This window comes from Typopeltis vanoorti, chromosome 15 (assembly GCF_054136105.1).
Source record: "Typopeltis vanoorti isolate ZY-2024b chromosome 15, IOZ_Tvanoo_1.0, whole genome shotgun sequence".
Classification (NCBI taxonomy): Eukaryota; Metazoa; Arthropoda; class Arachnida; order Uropygi; family Thelyphonidae; genus Typopeltis; species Typopeltis vanoorti.
Window position 1 is genome coordinate 1,798,068 of NC_143563.1, and position 19,507 is coordinate 1,817,574.

General features: G+C 35.1%; 1 protein-coding gene across 1 annotated transcript in view; it reads left to right on the plus strand.

Annotated features, from left to right (window-relative positions):
* Window positions 1-19,507, plus strand: part of LOC150098309 (uncharacterized protein C05D11.1-like) — a 287,991-nt gene that overhangs the window by 47,286 nt on the left and 221,198 nt on the right. The window contains exons 6-7 of the mRNA XM_090405135.1: window positions 650-752; window positions 16,364-16,438. Of these exons, the coding sequence (XP_090261261.1) occupies window positions 650-752; window positions 16,364-16,438 (178 nt within the window). The remainder of the gene's footprint in view (window positions 1-649; window positions 753-16,363; window positions 16,439-19,507) is intronic.

Sequence of the window (19,507 nt, forward strand, 5' to 3'; positions counted from 1 at the left end):
TTTTTGAGTTTGAGTATTCTAAAAATAAAATATATTTTTGTATAGATAAAATTGATTTGTTTTAAAATTTGCATTGTTTGCTTTATTTTATTATTAGTTAAATAAATAAATTAACATTTATTTTATTTTTTATTTTTCATATATATTGTTTTGTGATTTAAGAGTGTATAGAAGAATATAGTTCAGAATTAGCTTTTATGTCAGCTTTTATTCTGGCAGCCTTATGTTCTGAGAATGAAACATGCCCTTTTGTGTTGGAAAGACCTGGGTTGAATCATGTTCAGGATGTGACTTCTGTTTCTTCTATGAAACTGGGTTAGCTGGTCTCAGAATGCATATATTAGGGTTTTCTTGCAAACAAATAGGCCTCTGAACTTATACACTTGCTTAATCTTTTGCTTAGTAGAACTTATACACTTGCTTAATCATTATTTGCTAATGGCAATAGATTTTACAATCTATTGCCATTAGAATTTATTTAGGTTGTCTTTTTTTTTTTTTTAATTATTATATAACTCTTTTTTCTTGTTAACAGTTTTAGCTGCATTAAAAAGTCATTCATTTTTCATTCACTCAGATTTTTCAATTGTAATTGGAAATTATAATATAATTGCAATTTCCAATTAAGTTAATCATTCTCTTTTATTAGATTGTTCAACTTACTAAAAGAAATAGCTGAGGGAAGAACAGTAATAGATATGGAAAGAATGAATACAATTATTTACAACAAGAAACTGAGTATCTTGAATCAGGTAAATATTGTGTTTAATTTTTTACATTTAATTTAATTATGTGAACAGTGTTAGCTAAATATTTATTTTTTTCACATGCTTTCATTTGTATGATAATTTTTAGTATATGCTCAAGAATAAATGGTTTATATATTTAGATGTGAACATGAAGGCTTTTCTCAATGAACTGTGACATTTCAAAAACTAAGGAGGATAAAATAAGGATTATCAAAAATTAAATGAATACTCATTATTGAACAATCACATCTACTTCTGACACAAGAGCACTGTCTGCATTCACTCAAGTTATTCTTCCGCATTCATTCTTTCTTTACTTGCAGTATAACAATACAACTCCTTTGGGTTGCCTTTTGCTTGCACAATTAGTTTCTTTTCTTACTCTTATTTAGCTTTCCATACAATACTTCTAACTTTTCTGGTCCACACATTATATATTTCATAACTCATGTCAATCTTATTCTTATAATATTCCTTCCTCATCATCATCTTTTTATGGATCTTTTGCTTACTAAGGTTGCACATCCATTTCATTCTCACTCTGTTTGTTCTTCAAACTCTAGTATCAAAAGAATGATACGTCAGCAACAAAGAGAATACCCCCCTTCAGGCACTGCCTCATTTAAGCACCTTTTCAAGTTTTCCATATATTGCTGAATTCAGTAACTGATACAGTGGGACCAAAGATAGCATTTTCCTCAGTTTGTCGTAATTTCCTGCTTTGTAGTTTAACATGTAACTTGTCTTAATTGACACATCCATCTAGTTTGGAACAAGCTCCAAATTAACATGTAGAAAAAGAAGAGGAAATCCAACATCGGTTGATATACAGAATATACAGAGGATTTGAAATTGAAAGTGACCATTCCTTAGTGCTAAACAAGATAAAAATTAATATGTAAGAAAATTTTAAAAAGAATTAAACTTTAGCAACTTTTCCAGGTAAGCTGTAGACTTGATTATACAAACATTTTTGAAGAAAACATGAAACAGATTGAAAACAAGAACCAAATCATGGAGTCTCAGTGGAAACTCTGAAGAAAACATTGACTGATTCAGCTAAGGATGCAGTGAAGTTGTTTGCAAGGATAGTGAAATAAGCATCCCATGGTGGATACAAGAAATTAAAAAAGCAGTCCTCATAAAGAATAAACCACACTAAAAGTGACTAGCAAATAAGTCGAAGTCGGCATATGCCCTAAAAGAATACAGAGAAAAATGTAAGAGAACTAAGCTATGTATAAAATTTAGCTAAACAAAACTCATGGAAAGAATTGGGTAAGAATCTTCTTCTTCTGTAGCTTGTCCCACTTAAGTGGGATCACTGTTTTTGGTGAGTCTCCTTTACATCCTCCTGTCTTGGGCTGTAACCACATCTAAGTTCTTCATCCTCAAGTCCTCCTCCTCCACCAGTTCCCTCCATCTCTTCTTTGGCTACCCATTCTTCCTGTTCCCCTGCACATCCATCTGCATGACCTTTCTTCCCACATATTTGTCCTCCCTCCTCATCACATGACCAAACCATCTCAACCTTACCTCCTGTATCTTCGCTCCTAAGTTCGTAACTTTCACCATTCCCCTTACATAGTCATTTCTCAGACAATCCTTTCTGTTCATACCGCACATCCACTTAAGCATTCTCATCTCCGCTACCTCCATCCTGCTGATGTTATTTTTCCTCAGGGCCACAGTTTCCATAGCATACATCATAGCTGGTCTCAATACTATTCTATAGATTTTGCCCTTTAGATTGATTGGCATCCTCTTATCGCATAGCACTCCAGCCATCTCTCTTTCTCCAGTTCCTCCATCCTGCTTGTATCCTGCATCCCACTTCCTTCCCATCCTTTTCATCCTCTTCCACTGTTGAACCTAAGTATCTAAAGTCCCTAACCTTCCAGATGACATTTCCTTCCAGATCCAGATCTATCTCCTGGCCGCTATCCACTTTGCAACACATATACTCTGTCTTACTTCTGCTCAGTCTCATACCGCTCTCTTCCAGTACTTTTTTCCATCTTTCCAGTTTAGTTCCCGCTTCTTCTCTTGATTCTGCACACAGCAAGATGTCATCCGCATACAACATCGTGCAAGGCATGTCTTCTCTCATCTCCTCCATCACAATATTAAACAGGAATAGACTTAATGCTGACCCTCGATGCAAACCAATTGTCACTTGAAAACTTTCTGTCTGTCCCAGGCAGGTTCGAACTCTTGTCTTCACATTTCTGTACATCTCCTGCACTAACCTGACATATTTCTCCGGTACCTTCTTCTCCCTCAGACACCTTTTACTTGCAGCATAACAATACAATTCCTTTTACTTGCCTTGGCACACTATTGTTGTCTTTCTCCAGACCAATAAACACCAGATATAGCTCCCGTTGTTTCTCTCGAAACTTTTCCATCATCTGCCATAACCCAAAGATAGCATCTGTTATTGATTGACCAGGCACGAAGCCAAATTGCTCCTTTGCAATCTCCACCTTCTTCCTCAATCGTCCATCAAGAATCCTTTCTTGGATTTTCATTGTGTGGGAAATCAACTTTATTCCTTTGTAATTCTTACAGTCTTGTGCATCCTCTTTACCCTTGTAGATGTGGGACAAGAGTACTTTCTCTCCACTCCTTGGGTATATTTTCCTGTTGGCAAACTTTTATGAGCAGGGCCCACCAATTTTCCATTCTTCATCCTCTTCATGGTCCCCCTTCACTTCCATTCTACTGATGTTCTGTACCACCTCCTCATAAAACAGCCCATCTTCTCTACGAGTCTTCGTATTTTCCTCATTCACAAGTCCTTCAAAGTATATTTTCCATCTGTTTCTTATATCCACATCCCTCCTTAATACTCTTCCTCAAGAGTCTTTGATCTGCCTCACATGTAAGATGTCCTTTGATGCCTTATTTCTACATTTTGCTAATTGATAAATTTTTCTCTGTCCTTCCTTTGTTTCTAATTGATCATAAAGATCTTGATATGCCATGGCCTTTGCCTGCGCCACAACTCTCTTTGCTTCTTGCTTTCTCTCTCTGTCCTCTTCCACTCTTGACTCGTCCCACTTCTGCTTTGCCTTCCTCTTAGCCATCACTGCTTCTTGTACATTATTATTCCACCACCAACCCTCTTCTGCTCTCTAATCTTTCCAGATGTTTCACCAAGCACCTCAATTACACAGCTCAGAATTGTTTTTGAAATATGTCTCTACAATCTTGTACACGTCCTAGTTCCATCCAAAATCCTTTCTAACACCCCTCTTCCTAAAACAGTTCCTCACACTCTTCTTTTAAGCAAAACCACTTAATTGTCTTCATCCCTTGGCTTCCTTATCTTCAACCTTATTTCAAAGTCTGCGCACAGCAGCCGGTGTTGCTGCGCCACTTAATCTGTTGGGATTACCTTACAATTTGTCACTTCCTTCAGATGTTTTCTTCTAGTCAAAATGTAGTCAATCTGTGAACTGTTGTTACCACTTCTAAATGTTATCAAATGTTCTTCCCTCTTGTAGAAAAACAAGTTCGCAATTGCCAGATCAAACGCTACTGCGAAGTCCACAATCCTCTCTCCTTCATGGTTCATCATTCCCACTCCATGGCTGTCATGTATCCTTTCACAGTCCTTATTCTGTCTTCTTATGTGTCTGTTCAAGCCTTCTCCAACAATCACAATCTTGTTTTCTTCTAGTTCCCTCATTTCTTCATCTAGGCACTTTCCAGAACTCATCTTTCTCCTCTGCTGTACAGCCAACTTGCGGGGCGTATACACATAAGACGACCACTTGCTCTTCTCCAAGACCCAGTTTCATTCGCATGATCCTGTTGTTCCTCCTACCCACTTCCAGTACTTCGCCCTTCATTCTGCCACACACCACAATTCCGACACCATTTCTTTCCTCTTTATTCGCTCTAGAGTAGAACAATTTATACCCATTTCCCAGTTCCTTTGCCTTTTCTCCCCTTCCACCTTGTCTCCTGCACACATAAAATGTCCAACTTCCTCTTCCTCATGCTTCCAACATTCAATGTTCCCTCGCAACATTCTCTCCACCTGCTGGGCTCGCTTCTTTAACCGCATCTGCCCTTGATGCAGTAGCCCTCGTCCACTTCTCGCAGCTGTATGGCTATGTTGCTGCGTGTCACCTAAGGAGTATGCCTTAGCCCTTGTATCACTTTCTTTTCAACTCATTAGGTCATAGCTAGAGCTGGCAGTGAAGTTTTATGACTGGATGCCCTTCCTGGTGTCAACCCTCGCCATTTATCCGGGCTTGGGGCTGACACATATTGAGGCTAGCTTGCCCCCCCCCCCCCCATTCAGTGGCTGCATAAGACGAAATTATATAGCAAAATAGGAACGATTCACCCCTAGCCCTCAAACACTCTAATAGCATTTGGGGGGAAGGAGCAAGAAGAGAAAAAAGAAGGGGAGGGACCACTCTACAGATAATATAACAGATGTATATTACATGAAGATCTGCATGGTCCAGCATCAGGTACCTTGGGTTTGCCATGCCCATACTCACTAAAGTGAGCCCTTGAGGAATTTGGTAAGAATATAGAAGGTAAATATCAGGAAGGTGGCAAAATGTTCTGGATGCTATTGAAAATACTCAGAAATGAAAACAAAGGTGCAGTAAAAGGAATTGAAAATGATAAAGGTGGTATGAAAACTGAAGATATCGTTATCTTCAGTATAGATGTCTGTAGCAATTACTTTGAAAGACTGTTAAATGACAAGCAGTGATAGAACCATACTAGAAAATTTTCAAGAGGAATGCAAAGAGGAATATATATCATCAATACTTGAGGTAGAAAAAGTCATTAAAAATTTGAAATGTGGAAAGGCAGTTGGAGTAGATGATATTCGACCAGAAATGCTTAAGTTTGGAGGTAGGTGTAAAAGTTTTGCAGTGACTACACAACACAATTCAGAGTGCATGGTGAGATCAAATTCCAGATGATTGAAGTAGAGCTCTCATAGTTCCCATCTATAAAACTGGAGTAAAGCTGAATGTGAGAATTACAGAGCAATTTTTCTGCTAAGTGTTCAGATAAGATTTATGCAAACATAATTGAAAAGAGGTTGAGAAACATTGTGGAAGAGACACTTGGAGAAGAATCAGCTGGGTTCAAGCCAAACAGAGATTATCAAGATCAGATTTTTACTTTATGACAAATAATTGAGAAATCATGGGAATATGACAAGGATATGTACTCAGGTTTTGTAGGTCTGGGAAAAGCATATGACCCAGAGAAAAGCTTTTCAAAACATTACATTTATATGGAGTAAATGGAAGCACATTAAACAAGGAAATACTTAGTCTTTATTTAAGTTGTAAGTCAGCAGTTAGAATTGAAAGAAATGCAGGAAGGTGGTTTGATTTAAAATTAGGGATAAGACAAGATGCACATTATCTTCACTCTTATTCATCATTTATATGAATCAACATTATGAAAGAAAGTGGCATTAGGCCTGATATTAGAATTGGAGATATCCAACTTAGCTCTGTGCTTTATGCAGATGATGTTGTACTCCTAAACACATCTAGTGGAGGTCTCCAGGATTGTCTAACTAAATTGAATAACAGCTGTAACAAATTTGGCATGAAAATCAGTAATAAAAAGACCAGAACCTATGACAATAACAGAAACATTGAACACATCAAGTGCATTCAAAGTTTTTATTCAAGAGGAATGCAAAGAGGAATATATATCATTATTCCTCTTAATATATATATATATCAATTTCTAATTAGGACTTTAGTTCCTTAAGAATGAAATGGAATGCTGCTGAAAAATGGAGATGTGAACCTATGACAATAATCAGAAACATTGAACACATCAAGTGCATTCAAAGTTTTTATTCACTTTATTTAAACTAAATAACATGTCTCTTATGGACAAACAGCCATAACAAATTTCACATCTCCATTTTTCTGCAGCATTCCATTTCATTCTTAAGGAACTAAAGTCCTAATTAGACACCATCTATGTTGGAAAAAGAGAGAGAAACAAATATTAATTAGATCTTAAAATAACTGTCTCCCAGATTTTTGGTAATATAATTTATATAGCCATACTTGTTGAGGTTTGGAGTATGTTTTAAAGCTTCTGTTGATTCCAAAAACAATATCTCTGATTTATAATGACTTCTATGTAGCACTCTTGTTTTCTTTCAATTGATCCTCTGTGAAGTGGTATCCGAGGCATGGTCTGCTTACCCAACTTGCCATAACAATAGTGCCAAATGTATTTTTATGTTCACCAAGACAGATGTCAACAGACAGGAAGAACTGTCTGTTTTTTATACTAGTCTCACTGCACTGTTATACCAAATTATTGCTGTTTCACGTACTATGACAAACTGTTTCTGTGCTCTGAAGATGCTGGATATAATACCACTGAAATATCAAAAAATAAGTTAATAAATATTATTTTATCATTCTGTGTAGTCATCAGTACCATGAAAATAAATAACATGTACTGTGAACACATAAACCTTTCCATGCGATCTTTATTAAAGTTTTCCATTCTTTTTCTATATCTTTACCGATTTGAACCTCTTTTAAGTAATCTGTTAATCGTGATTGATATAACATTCTAATGCTTTCTTCTTATAATAGATATTCTGGTAGAGATAGTAATAATTTAAGTAGTGATAAATATAGTATGAGAAAAGATATGAAAGGTCTGTTGGAAGAAGCGAGAAAGAAATGTGAGAGAGAAAAAATTGTAGACTTATTACTCAGATATGGCAGTACTGAGTTAAGAAGGAGGGAGATATTAGCAAATGATTTCATGTGCAGGCTGAGTAGAAGATATAGATGGTAGTTTTTAGATGTGTAGGGTGTGTTTGATGGTAGAAAAGACTTGTATAAGAAGGATGGCCTGCACTTGAATTCATTTGGCATCAGAAGCCTAGAGAAATTACTTTTTGGTATGAGACCTAATGTAGAGAGTTAGGGAAACTAGATCATTAAGGGAGGAATGGATAAATGTATGGGAAAGTTCAGCTATGGTATTTCAAACATGATAAAGATATGAATGTCTTCGAATATGGTTATGTATGTGGCAAAGAGGTGGAAAAATATGTTTTGGATTTGGACCTTTTAAGTGTCTGGGGAGAGAAAACAGAAAATTCTAGAATAAAACTAAGTAGATTGTGTATCTAATTATAAGAATAGGCTAGGTGGTAATTTATTATCTCTATATGCAGATGCCAGGAGCATTAGAAACAAAGGAGTTGAGTTCGTTGCTTTATTGAATATGATGGGGCCTAAGATTGTCGGCATTAATGAAACCTGCTATCAGAATCAGATATTGTAAGTGGGATCGAGTGTAATGGGTATACTATTTTTAGGAATGAGAAGAGATAGAAAGGAGTAGTGCTACTAATGATATCAGATAACTTAAGTCCAGTTAGGGTAGAAACACAAGAAAACAATCATGGTAGCAATGCCCCATGTAGCGGTGAGTTTGAGTCTACCTGATGTGAAGTGGAGGTTAAGTGGAATGAAATGTATGGTGGGTTTGAATGTATGAATGAAATGCATGGGGGTTGTTGCTACAGAACTGGCAGCTCAGTTGAGAAAAAGAATAATCATTATGGGTGACTTAATTTTCCAAACATTGATTGAGTAGAAGAGAAACCTCATGATAAGAAAGAAGAGGAATTTATTGAATTATTGTGAGAGAAAACTTTCTCAAAGTTTTCTTTTTAGCAGCTGAAAGAAGGAGCTCCAGGTCAAAGAGTGTTGGATTGGTTCATAGCATCAGAAGGGAGTCTCTATCAAGAATATGGCTATTTTACTACTAATTGATGACAATGATCATGCTGTACTTTCTTGGGAAGTATCTAATTGTATTGATGCTCTGATTAAAACAGGTTACATGCTGAATTACAAAGCTGGAAATTATGATCAACTTAGGAGAATACTATATTTGGTCCCATGGTATCAGTTACTGAATGGGAAAAATGCATGGGAATCTTTGAAAAAGTGATTAAATGGGGCTGTATCTGAATGTATCCCTAGTGTTCGAAGAAGAAATGGGTTGGGAATGAAATGGATGTGCAACCTTGTAGATTCTTAAGCACAAGGATCTACAAGAAGAAGGTGATGTGGTAAGAATATCATGAGAATAAGAGAGAGGAATTATGAAATATATAAAGCTCAGGCCAGAAAAGTAACGAGTATTGTGAGGAAAACTAAATTAGAGTATGAAAAGAAATTGGCCATGCAAGCTAAAGGCAATCCAAAAGAATTTTATTGTTAGGCTGCAAGCAAAAAAAGAGAATGAATGTGGAAGAATAACTTTGTTGAATGCAGATGGTACTTGAGTGTCGGAAGATAATGAGATTGTTTAGTTAATGAGTGCTCACTTTGCTAAGATGTATCAACCAGGTGTATGTAACATGGTGCACAGTGCTATTGTTACATTGGATGAGGAATTAGAGGTTCGTGAAAATGAGGTTGGAGAGCTGTTGTATAACCTGGATAAGAATTTGTCTATAGCACGAGTCAGCAACCTTTTTAGACCATCGACCCGTTCATCCCTTCATGGAATCCTTCATCCCTCATTGACCCCCCCCCCATCATGTTAAATAAATGAATAAATGTTATCGATAATAAATTTCTCAATTTAAAAATAATAATTCCTTCACCCTTTTCATTGTTTCATTGGTAAATGATGGTATAAATCCAAATATTAAATATTCTTGTGAATACTGTCAGTGCTTCTTACTATCAGGGGCCATCATTAATGAGCACTATAAATGTAAAAACATCACACGGTAAATTCAAAGTCATCATATCACTGAACACCTCTCTGATAGCTGTGGGTGATAAATGGTGTTAGTCCTGATTGTCTGTGTTCTAGATGTCTTCATCGGGGAGAGCTCGTGCTTCTCCCTCGTTGGCTCAGTCGATCAGTCAGTTGGCATTGCATGTTTAATAGGTGTTACTCAAAATTGTTTTAGGTGTTTATTGACCCCCCCCTCTTGATCCCTAGACATTTATCGACCCTTTGGATAGCCACATTGACCTCCAGGGATTGATATCAACCACTTTGCCAACCCTTGGTCTATAGTGACAGATGGAATATCAGCCTGTTTGTTAAAGGAATGTTCAGCCGAATTGACTATGCCTTTCACATGTTTGTATAACTTGAATCTCAGCTCAGGAATGATAATACCACAGGAATGGAAGGAATGTATGATAGTTCCATTGTACAAGGGTGGTGCAAAAACTGATGCGTCTAACTACCGACCTATCAATATCTCTGGTGTATTTGGTATAGTAGTGAAGTTGGTAAGAACTTGCATACAGAAATGGATAGACAAACATGCTGTACTCTGCAAGGAACAGCACGGGTTTACTAAAGGAAGGTCATGTTTTAGCAATTTGCTCATGTTTTATAACAATGTTACGACTGAGTTGGATAAAGGGATACACTATGATAATGTTGGATTTTTCTAAGGATACCACACGAAACTAGTTGCATAAACTGGAGAATATTGGATCAATCATTGCCTGATTCCAAATCTCTTGATTTTGATCAGGGAATGGTTGACAGACAGATATTAAAATGTGGTATTCAGTGGGTGTGAATCTGCCAGATTTAAGGTGACCAGTTGTGTAACTCAGGATTCAGTCCTTATGCCATTATTGTTCAATCTGTATATCAGTGACATCAGGCAGGATCTAACATCAGATGTGCAATTGTTTGACGATGATGCAAAGATAGGCAGGGCAATCAGGGATGCTACTGATATTCAGCACTTACATAATGTTAGCAAGTGTAAAATTATGCAGTTTGGCATGATTAGAGTTCCAGCTGCATATTATATTAGCTGGGTTATGCTACAAGAAACTGAAGAGGGAGGGGATCTTGGCATATTGGTGGATAGGAATTTAAAATTCAAAGGTCACATAGCAAAAGTTGCAAATACAACTCGGAGAATAATTGCGATGTTGAAGCAAACCTTGACATGCAAAAATAAGGAAATGATTTTGCTTCTTTATAAGGCTTTGATAAGATCACATGTAGATTATTGTGTGCAGATTTGTCTCCCAGCTTCCAAGGGGATAAAGAAGCTGTGGAAAGAATGCAAAGAAGAGTTACAAAGATTATGGGATTTAGATTATGAAGAGAGATTGCGAGTATCTGAATTGCAGACTCTGGTTAACAAGAAAAAGAGATGTAATAATGATAGAGATCTGTAAAGTTTTGAATGGGTGTTATAGGATATCAACTGATGAAATTTTTCATGATATGCAAGGTGGGGAGAGAACATAGACGCATCCATGGAAGTTAAGTTTGTTCACAGTCAAGAAAGGGATAAGAGCTAGGTTGTTCTCTCACAGAGCAGCAAGTGAGTGTAATAGTTTGCCTTTAGGAGTAGTGAGTGCGTCTAGTGTGAATGTATTTAAGGGAAGGTATGACAGCTGGTTTGGGTGATTTATAGCCTCCCTCGATGAGTTGATGCCCTGGTCTCAGGGCGTCAACTCAACTATATACGTCACTCATGTATATAGAGGTCTCAGATAATAATAATGGTAAATAATAATAATTGTATACTTGTTCTATTTCTTGCTTTTTTTTTTCATTTACTTCCTCCTTTTTGCTAGTATTTCTATTTTAGAGACTACTAAGTAATAATCTGAAAAAATTTCACTTCCTCTGTAAATATGTGCAATTCTCTTACCTTACATTTTATGTAAGGTAAGAGAAATATTATGTTATATGGGTATTATCTCCAGCATTTTCAGACTACAAAATGTAAACTTACCTTACGAAACTTTCATAGTTTCTACATCCGGCTTTGAAATAATGCTGAATCTAATATCCACTTTGCTTATATAATTTTAGTAATGTACATTTCTAGCTTGTGGAGCTCGTTGCTGATTATTAATGATATAATTGATTATAGATCTTGTTCCTCTGCCATTTCAAGTATATTTATTTATATTCTTTTTTTGAAAAAAAGTATTGGTTATTTTAAAATTATTGAAAGTACAGAAGTCTAATGGTTCTTGACCATTGTTATGCATGCAAATTTCTCCATATTTCCCAGAGACATTTGGGATTGAATGATTTCCAACTCTAACATTAAGATCCGCTATTAATATATAGTCATTTTTATTACATTTATTTAACTGATTCTGTAGTTCCTCATAAAACTGTTCAGAAACCTCTTTCCTACCTAAAGAAGGTAGGAAAGAGGTTTCTGAACAAGAGAGTATATCAAAGGAGTATATGCCCCTTTGATATACTCTGTTGTTCTTAATTTAACTGTTATAATCTAATCATTTACAGAATTGTACTTTCATATTCCATTTTTCCATTTATTATTGATTAAAATGCCCACACCACTAGAAGCTCTGATATGTTAGTCCACTATATAGCATAGTAAAACTATTTCTTTTGTTCCCTTCAATTTTTTTATTTATTTTTGTTTCTATTATCACAATTATATTAATATTTTTAGTTTTTAGTTGTTTTACTAATTCTAATTCCTTTGTTGTTATGCCTTGCACATTCCATGTGGCTACTTTTAAAATGTCAGATTCCTAATCGGCTACCTTTATCCTTACTTGGTCATACTCTGTTGTTTTGGTCCAATGAATTTTTCAGTTCAAGTATCTGAATTATAGAATTTTATATTTATTTTATATTTTATAATTTTATAAAATTATAGAATTTTATAATTATAGAACTGGCTATCTTGGTAAGATAGCCAGCCTTATGCAAAACCCCTAACCTGGATGACCAGGGTCTCTCTCTCTCTTAGTCTGGCCCCTACGTCTCAACCTGTTCAGCTAGGCAGGCCTAGGTGAACAAGCAGGGAGAAGACTGTTCCACAATACAGCAGTTGCAGGGATGAGGGAAGAGGAAAAGAAACTTGTTATATGGGTTATTGTTCTGTTTGTTTCAAGGTGTATTGTGAAGAGATGTTGAGCAGCAGATTGTATTCCAATGAGCTTAGTACTAAGTGGGGGAATTATTGATGTTATTTCAGGTAAGCATTTCCCATGGAAATATTTATAGAATATACACATTGTGGCCTTGAAAGGCAAGCAGTCTCAAGTAGAGTGATGTGGACAAATATCAGAATGGGGAATTGGACAATGAGACTTATTTCTGCCTATGGTCTCACAGAAGGTTCTACTAAGGTAGAAGTGGAGGAATTTTTTGAAGCTTTAGAAAAAGCAACTGACACAATGAAAAAGGAAAAGTTGGTCCTTGTTGAGGATCTAAATAGCAGAGTAGGAAATGATTGTCAGACATACAAAAATATTTTTGGAAAATTTGAAGAAAAGAACAAAGCTAATAATAATGGCAAATACCTGTTGGATTTCAGCTCAGGACATGGATTGGTTATTACTAACACCATGTTCCAACATAAAAATGTGCATAAATTCACATGGAGAGAAGAGGCAAGGAATAAGAAAAGTTTCATTGACTATGTTATTGTTGATAGTGATGTTTTCTCCCTGGTACAGGACACCAGAGTGTACAGAGGATTTGAATTTGGAAGCGATCACTATTTAGTCTTGAGCAGGATAAAATTGATTTCCATATTGAAAAGAATAACATGTAAGGAAGTTTTAAAGTGAATAAAAGTTGAGCAGCTCTCAGATGTGAACGGTAGACTAAAATACACAAAGGTTATTGAAGAAAAAATGAAAGAGTTTGAAAACAGGAACCAAACCTTGGAGATTCAGTGGCAAGCCTTGAAGAAAACCCTGATTGATTCAGCCAAAGAGGCATGTGGTGAGGTTGTCTGCAAGGATAGAAAAATCAGAACTCCATGGTGGACACAGGAAGTTAAAGAGGCAGTGAAGGAAAAAGAAGAAAGCATATCAAAAGTTCCTGGCAAATAAGTCAGCTTTTACTCTTAGAGAATACAGAGACAAATGTAAAGAAGCTTAACACTGTGTAAAACTAGTTAAACAAAAGTCACAGGAGGACTTTTTACAAGAACATAGAAAATAAATATCAAGATGGTGGTAAGATATTCTGGAGGTTGTTGAAGAAGCTTAGAAATGCAGGAAAGAGTGCTGTAAAAGGGGTTAGAGATGATAAAGGTGACATGAAAACAGGAGGAAAAGATATCCTTGAAGTATGGAGTAATTACTTCAAAAAAATTGCTAAATGAAACAAGCAGTGATGATAACACAGTGTTAAAAAACACTCAACAGGCATATAGTCAGGAATACGTATCCATAATTGAAGTAGAAAAAGCCATCAAAGGCTTGAAATGTGGAAAGGCAGCTGTAGTAGATGATATTCGACTAGAAATGCTGAAGTATGGTGATATAAAAGTCTTATAGTGGCTGCACTGCATAGTTCAGAAAGCCTGGGCAGAGGGACGAATTCCTGATGATTGGAGTAAAGATCTAATAGTACCCATATATAAAAAGGGAAATAAAACTGAATGTGAGAATTACAGAGGTATTTCCCTACTGAGTGTTCCTGGCATGATCTATGGAAGTATACTTGAGAAACGGTTGAAGAATTTTGGAAGAAAAACTTGGTGAAGAACAAGCTCGATTCAGGCCAAATAGAGGCTGTCAGGATCAGATCTTCACTTTATGACAAATAGTTGATAAATCATGGGAATATAACAAAGATCTGTATTTAAGTATTGTCGATCTGGAAAAGGCATATGACAAGGTGCCAAGAGAGAAGCTATTCAATTTGCTACAGTTATATGGTGTCAATGGAGCATTATATCAAGCAACACTTAGTCTTTATTTGAGCTGTAAGTCAGCAGTCAGAATTGAAGGAAGTACAGGAAGATGGTTTAATGTTAAATCTGGTGTGAGACAAGGATGTACATTATCCCCTCTGTTATTCATCATCTATATGGATCGCATTATGAAGGAAAGTGGTATTAAACATGATATCAAAATTGGAGATGTTAATGTCAGCTATTTGCTTTATGCGGATGATGTTATACTTATAAATAAATCTGCTACAAGTCTGCAAGATTCTCTGACTAAATTGAATAGCTGTTGTAATAGATATGGTATGAAGGTCAGCAATAAAAAAGACAAAAACAATGAAAATAGGCAGAATCATTGAAAATGTCAACTGTGTTGTGAATGGAGAACCTGTGGAACAAGTAAAACATTTCAGCTATTTAGGCACGATTTTTACTGAAGATGGTAAATTAAATATAGAAATAGACAACAGAATCAGCAAAGCTGGTATGGTGGGAAGTCAATTGAATAAATTCATATGGAATAAGAGAGAAATTAGTCGGAACACTAAATTAGCTGTGTACAAGACACTATTCAAACCAGTTTTAACTTATGGATCTGAGAGCTCGGTCAGAAGTAAAACACTTGACCAAAGACTAGAGACCGCAGATATGAGAGTCCTGAGAAAGATTAGAGGCATGAACAGATGGCATCAATGGCAATATCATATTAAAAAACGAGGATATTAGGAAAGAACTTGACATTGTCAGCATCCAGGAATGCGTTAGCAGAGCTAATCTCAGGTGGTATGGTCACTTAAACAGAAATGGTGAGGAAAGATTAGTGAAAGAAGTGTTCTCTGCCAGGTTAGCAGGAAAACGACCCAGAGGAAGACCAAGATTTAGGTGGATTGATACTGTGCAAAGTGTCTTAGACAATAGAAATATAAGATCTGATAATGCTGGAGTCTTGACAAGTAACAGACTGATTTGGAGGAAAATTGGAAATAGGAAGTTAGTAATGATGTAAATTTTTCATGTAGTGCTATCATATCCTGTACATCCCTTGAGGGTACATGTCAGGAATTTGATGATGACATATTGTGGTCCTTCTTCTTATATTTCCTTTAATTCTACCTGCTGTCTTACAAGTCAGATATAGAGTATGTAGTGCTGTATATGTTCCATTTACCTCCATGTAATTTGTAGTGTTTTGAAAGCTTTTTTTTCCCAGATCTACAAAGCTTAGGTACGTATCCTTGTTGTATTTTCATTTTTTAACTGTTTGTCAATAAGTGGAAATCAGATCCTGACAACTCCTGCTTGTTCTGAACTCAGCTTGTCCTTCCCCTTTATTTTCTTCTTCTCAAGTATGCTTATGTACCTGTACACTTAGTTGAGAAATTACTCTATAATTTTCATATGCAGTTTTATTTCCCATTTTCATTGATGTGAATACTGAGAACTCTACTATTATAATTACAGCTATTTTGCCTGCTTCAGTTTTGGAGTACCGCTGTTTAAATGTCATTGGCTATTTACTCATGGATTCTTAGGGCATTGTGAGTGTAAATATACCAAAAAGTATATATAGCATATAAGGAATAGAAATTTACACATACTTTTTTCTAGGTGTTGCGACTTTTCCTCTCTTCTGCAATGTCGAAAAAATACTGAGTCTGTGTGGGTGGGGGGGGAGGTAGGTAATATTGTTCTTTAAGAACCATGATATTGTTGAATTAACATGATTATGATTCAAATGACACAATAATATTTAAAAATTCAATTAAATATAAATGACTGAAAAATTATTAATGCTTGAAAACTTTTGATCAATAAAAGTTCATTTATTATAAAGAAATTATCAAAATATCCATTAATATCAACATATTACTTATTCTTTCTTTTGTAGATGGAAAGCAATGCCCATCATGCTATTGCCACTCGTGTAATAACTCACTTCTTGTATGGTGATATCATTGATGATGTGAGTAGGTTTATTCTTATTATATTTATTTCATTTTTTGTTGTTTAACATTAATATGCAATCACAAAATTCTGCTGAATTTGAATATCTTGTCACTACATGAGTAGTGAAAAGGCTTATATAATTCATGAAAAAATAAAGCATTTGACAAGAATTGATATGTGCAGTAAATTTTATTGTTTTGCACTTAATAAATAAAGAAGAAAAAAAAAAATCACCAGCTGCAGAAAGACATTTGATATAGTGATTTAAGAATCAAGTAAATCACATGAATAGATGCAAGAAAAATAAAACACACTTGACTTAGTGGGTTGGATTCAGAGTGGCAGAGAATTAAAGTTGTGATTCTAATTCCTATTTTAATTTATGTATGTTTTTCATTACTATTTTCTTAAAACAAATCTTTCAAATCTTCTCCATGTGTTTCTCATCTTGGTATTTTTCATCATTATCATCATCAAATTCCTTACATGTACCCTTAAAGGGTGTACAGGATATTACGATAGTACATGAAGAACTAACATCATTACTAACTTCCTATGAACAATATTTTCCTCCAAATCAATCTGTTATCTGTCAAGACTCCATAATTATCTGATCTTACGTTTCTGTCTTCTAAGGCACTTTTTATTGTATCAATCCATCTATACCTTGGTCTTCCTCTGGGTCTTTTTTCTTGACAACTTGGCAGAAAACACTTGTTTTGCTAATCTTTCCTCTCCCATTCTGTTTAAGTGACCATACCACCTGACATTAGCTCTGCTAACACATTCATGGATTCTAACAATGTCAAGTTCTTTCCTAATATCCTCATGTTTAATATGATATTGCCATTGATACCATCTATTCACGCTCCTAATCTTTCTCAGGACTCATATCTGTGGTCTCTAGTCTTTGGTCAAGTGTTTTATTTCTCATCCATCTCTCAGATCCATAAGTTAAAATTAGTTTGAACACTGTTTTGTATTCAGCTAATTTAGTGTTTTGACTAATTTCTGTGTAATATATTTCTCTTATTCCATATAAATTTCTTTAGTTGACTTCCTACACCAGTGGTGGCGAACTTTTTTATTTGTGCGTGCCAAAAATTTACAAATCGATTTGCTGATGTGCTGGGCAGTTTTTAATAGGAAAAAAATTAATAGAAAATTAATCTGGCTTAATTAATTTATTTCTTTATTTATAAATTTATAATATATTTATTTATTTATATTTTATAAATATTTATTTATAATTTTATAAATAATATTTTATTTTATTTATAATATTTATTTATATATAAATTAATAAATAATGTTATTCAGTGTAAAATTGATTATTGTATTATTAAATTGGTTTTCATTATGTTGGTTTGAAAAAAAAAAAACAGTAGTGAGAAAAATATTTATGCATTCTAACTCACCACTGAAGTTATCTGATCAAGGGATGCAGCAGAAGGATGTCAACTTGTCGGCGAAACGCTTACCATATTTACTCGAAAATAAATCGCTCTTGCGTATAACTAGCACCCCTAATTTTACTTTACAAAAAAAGACATTAAAAAGTGTTGCATATGCCCTCGCACACGAAAAATGTTTAAACATGTCCACGTCGAGGCGATAGTAACTTGCTTCCTGCTGTTAACAATTTAATCTGACTAACATGATAGTTTTATTGTATCCCTGATTAAGGTATGAAGGCTTTTGCAGTCTGTGTAATATGTTTTTCAACAAATAGTGCAATTAGAGAATAAAAACGGTGCTAACCAATGAATCACATGTCCCCTCTCACAGAAACTACGCTGTATAGACTTGAGCAAAACCATATATTGCACCAGAAACACAGCATCTAACTAAAAACTATTGTCCAATTTTTCAATTATATGAAATAAGTGTTTGTTTTATTGCATTTGAAATTCTTGATGTCATTATGACAGATCACAAAGGCTAACTTCAAATAAAATTCTATCATGAATTGAAATATGCCACATAATGCATGTGTGAGTTCCTGTGCCAGCTCAAATGCAAACAAGCAGCAAGAAAATTCAACCGAAGGGTAAAGCTTTGTGCGAGTTGAGCCCACCAATAAAGAGAAGTTCCATCAGAATTATAAACGACACCCCTTCGTGAATGTGTTAAAACTAAAATATATATAGTGAATGTAATTATGACATTTCACATGCATGGAATTTGGTTGAAGAGAATTAGCATTTCAACTCAACAATTATAAGTTGCCTTTGTCTTTGGGTCGCACAGCCTTTTGTTAATACTGCACCAATCATATGCACATCTTCATAGCTGCTCTCTGGTGTAAAACAAAATTTAACTTTATGTATTGTAACAATTAAAGAAAAGGTTGAATAATTTATAAGCATATAAAAAGGATATCACCTGTAAATCGTTGACGTGCCAGCAAAATTCTGGGACGTACGACCTCTGGCACGCGTGCCATAGGTTCGCCATCTATGTCTTACACCATACCAGCTTTATTGATTCTGTTGTCTATTTCCATATTTAATTTACCATTTTCACTAAAAATCGTGCCTAAGTAGCTGAAATGTTTTACTTGTTCTATAGGTTCTCCATTCATAGTGCAGTTGATATTTTTAATTGTTTCTGCCTATTTTCATTGTCTTTGCATTGTTATTGCCGACCTTCATACCATATATATTACAACAGTTATTCACTTTACTCAGGGAATCTTGCAGACTTGTAGGGGATTTATTTAGAAGTATAACATCATCTGCATAAAGCAAACAGCTGAGATTAACATCTCCAATTTTGATGTCAGGTTTAATACCACGTTCCTTTATATTGTGATCAGAGGAGACAACGTGCAACCTAGTCTGACACCAGATTTAATATCAAACCATCTTCTTATACTTCAATTCTAACTGCTGACTTACAACTCAAATAAAGACTTGCTTGATATAATGCCCCATTGACACCATATAACTGTAGCATTTTGAATAGCTTTTCTCTTCTCACCTTGTCATATGCCTTTTGCAGAACTACAAAACTTAAATACAGGTCTTTGTTATATTACCATGATTTCTGAACTATTTGTTGTAAACTGAAAATCTGATCCTGA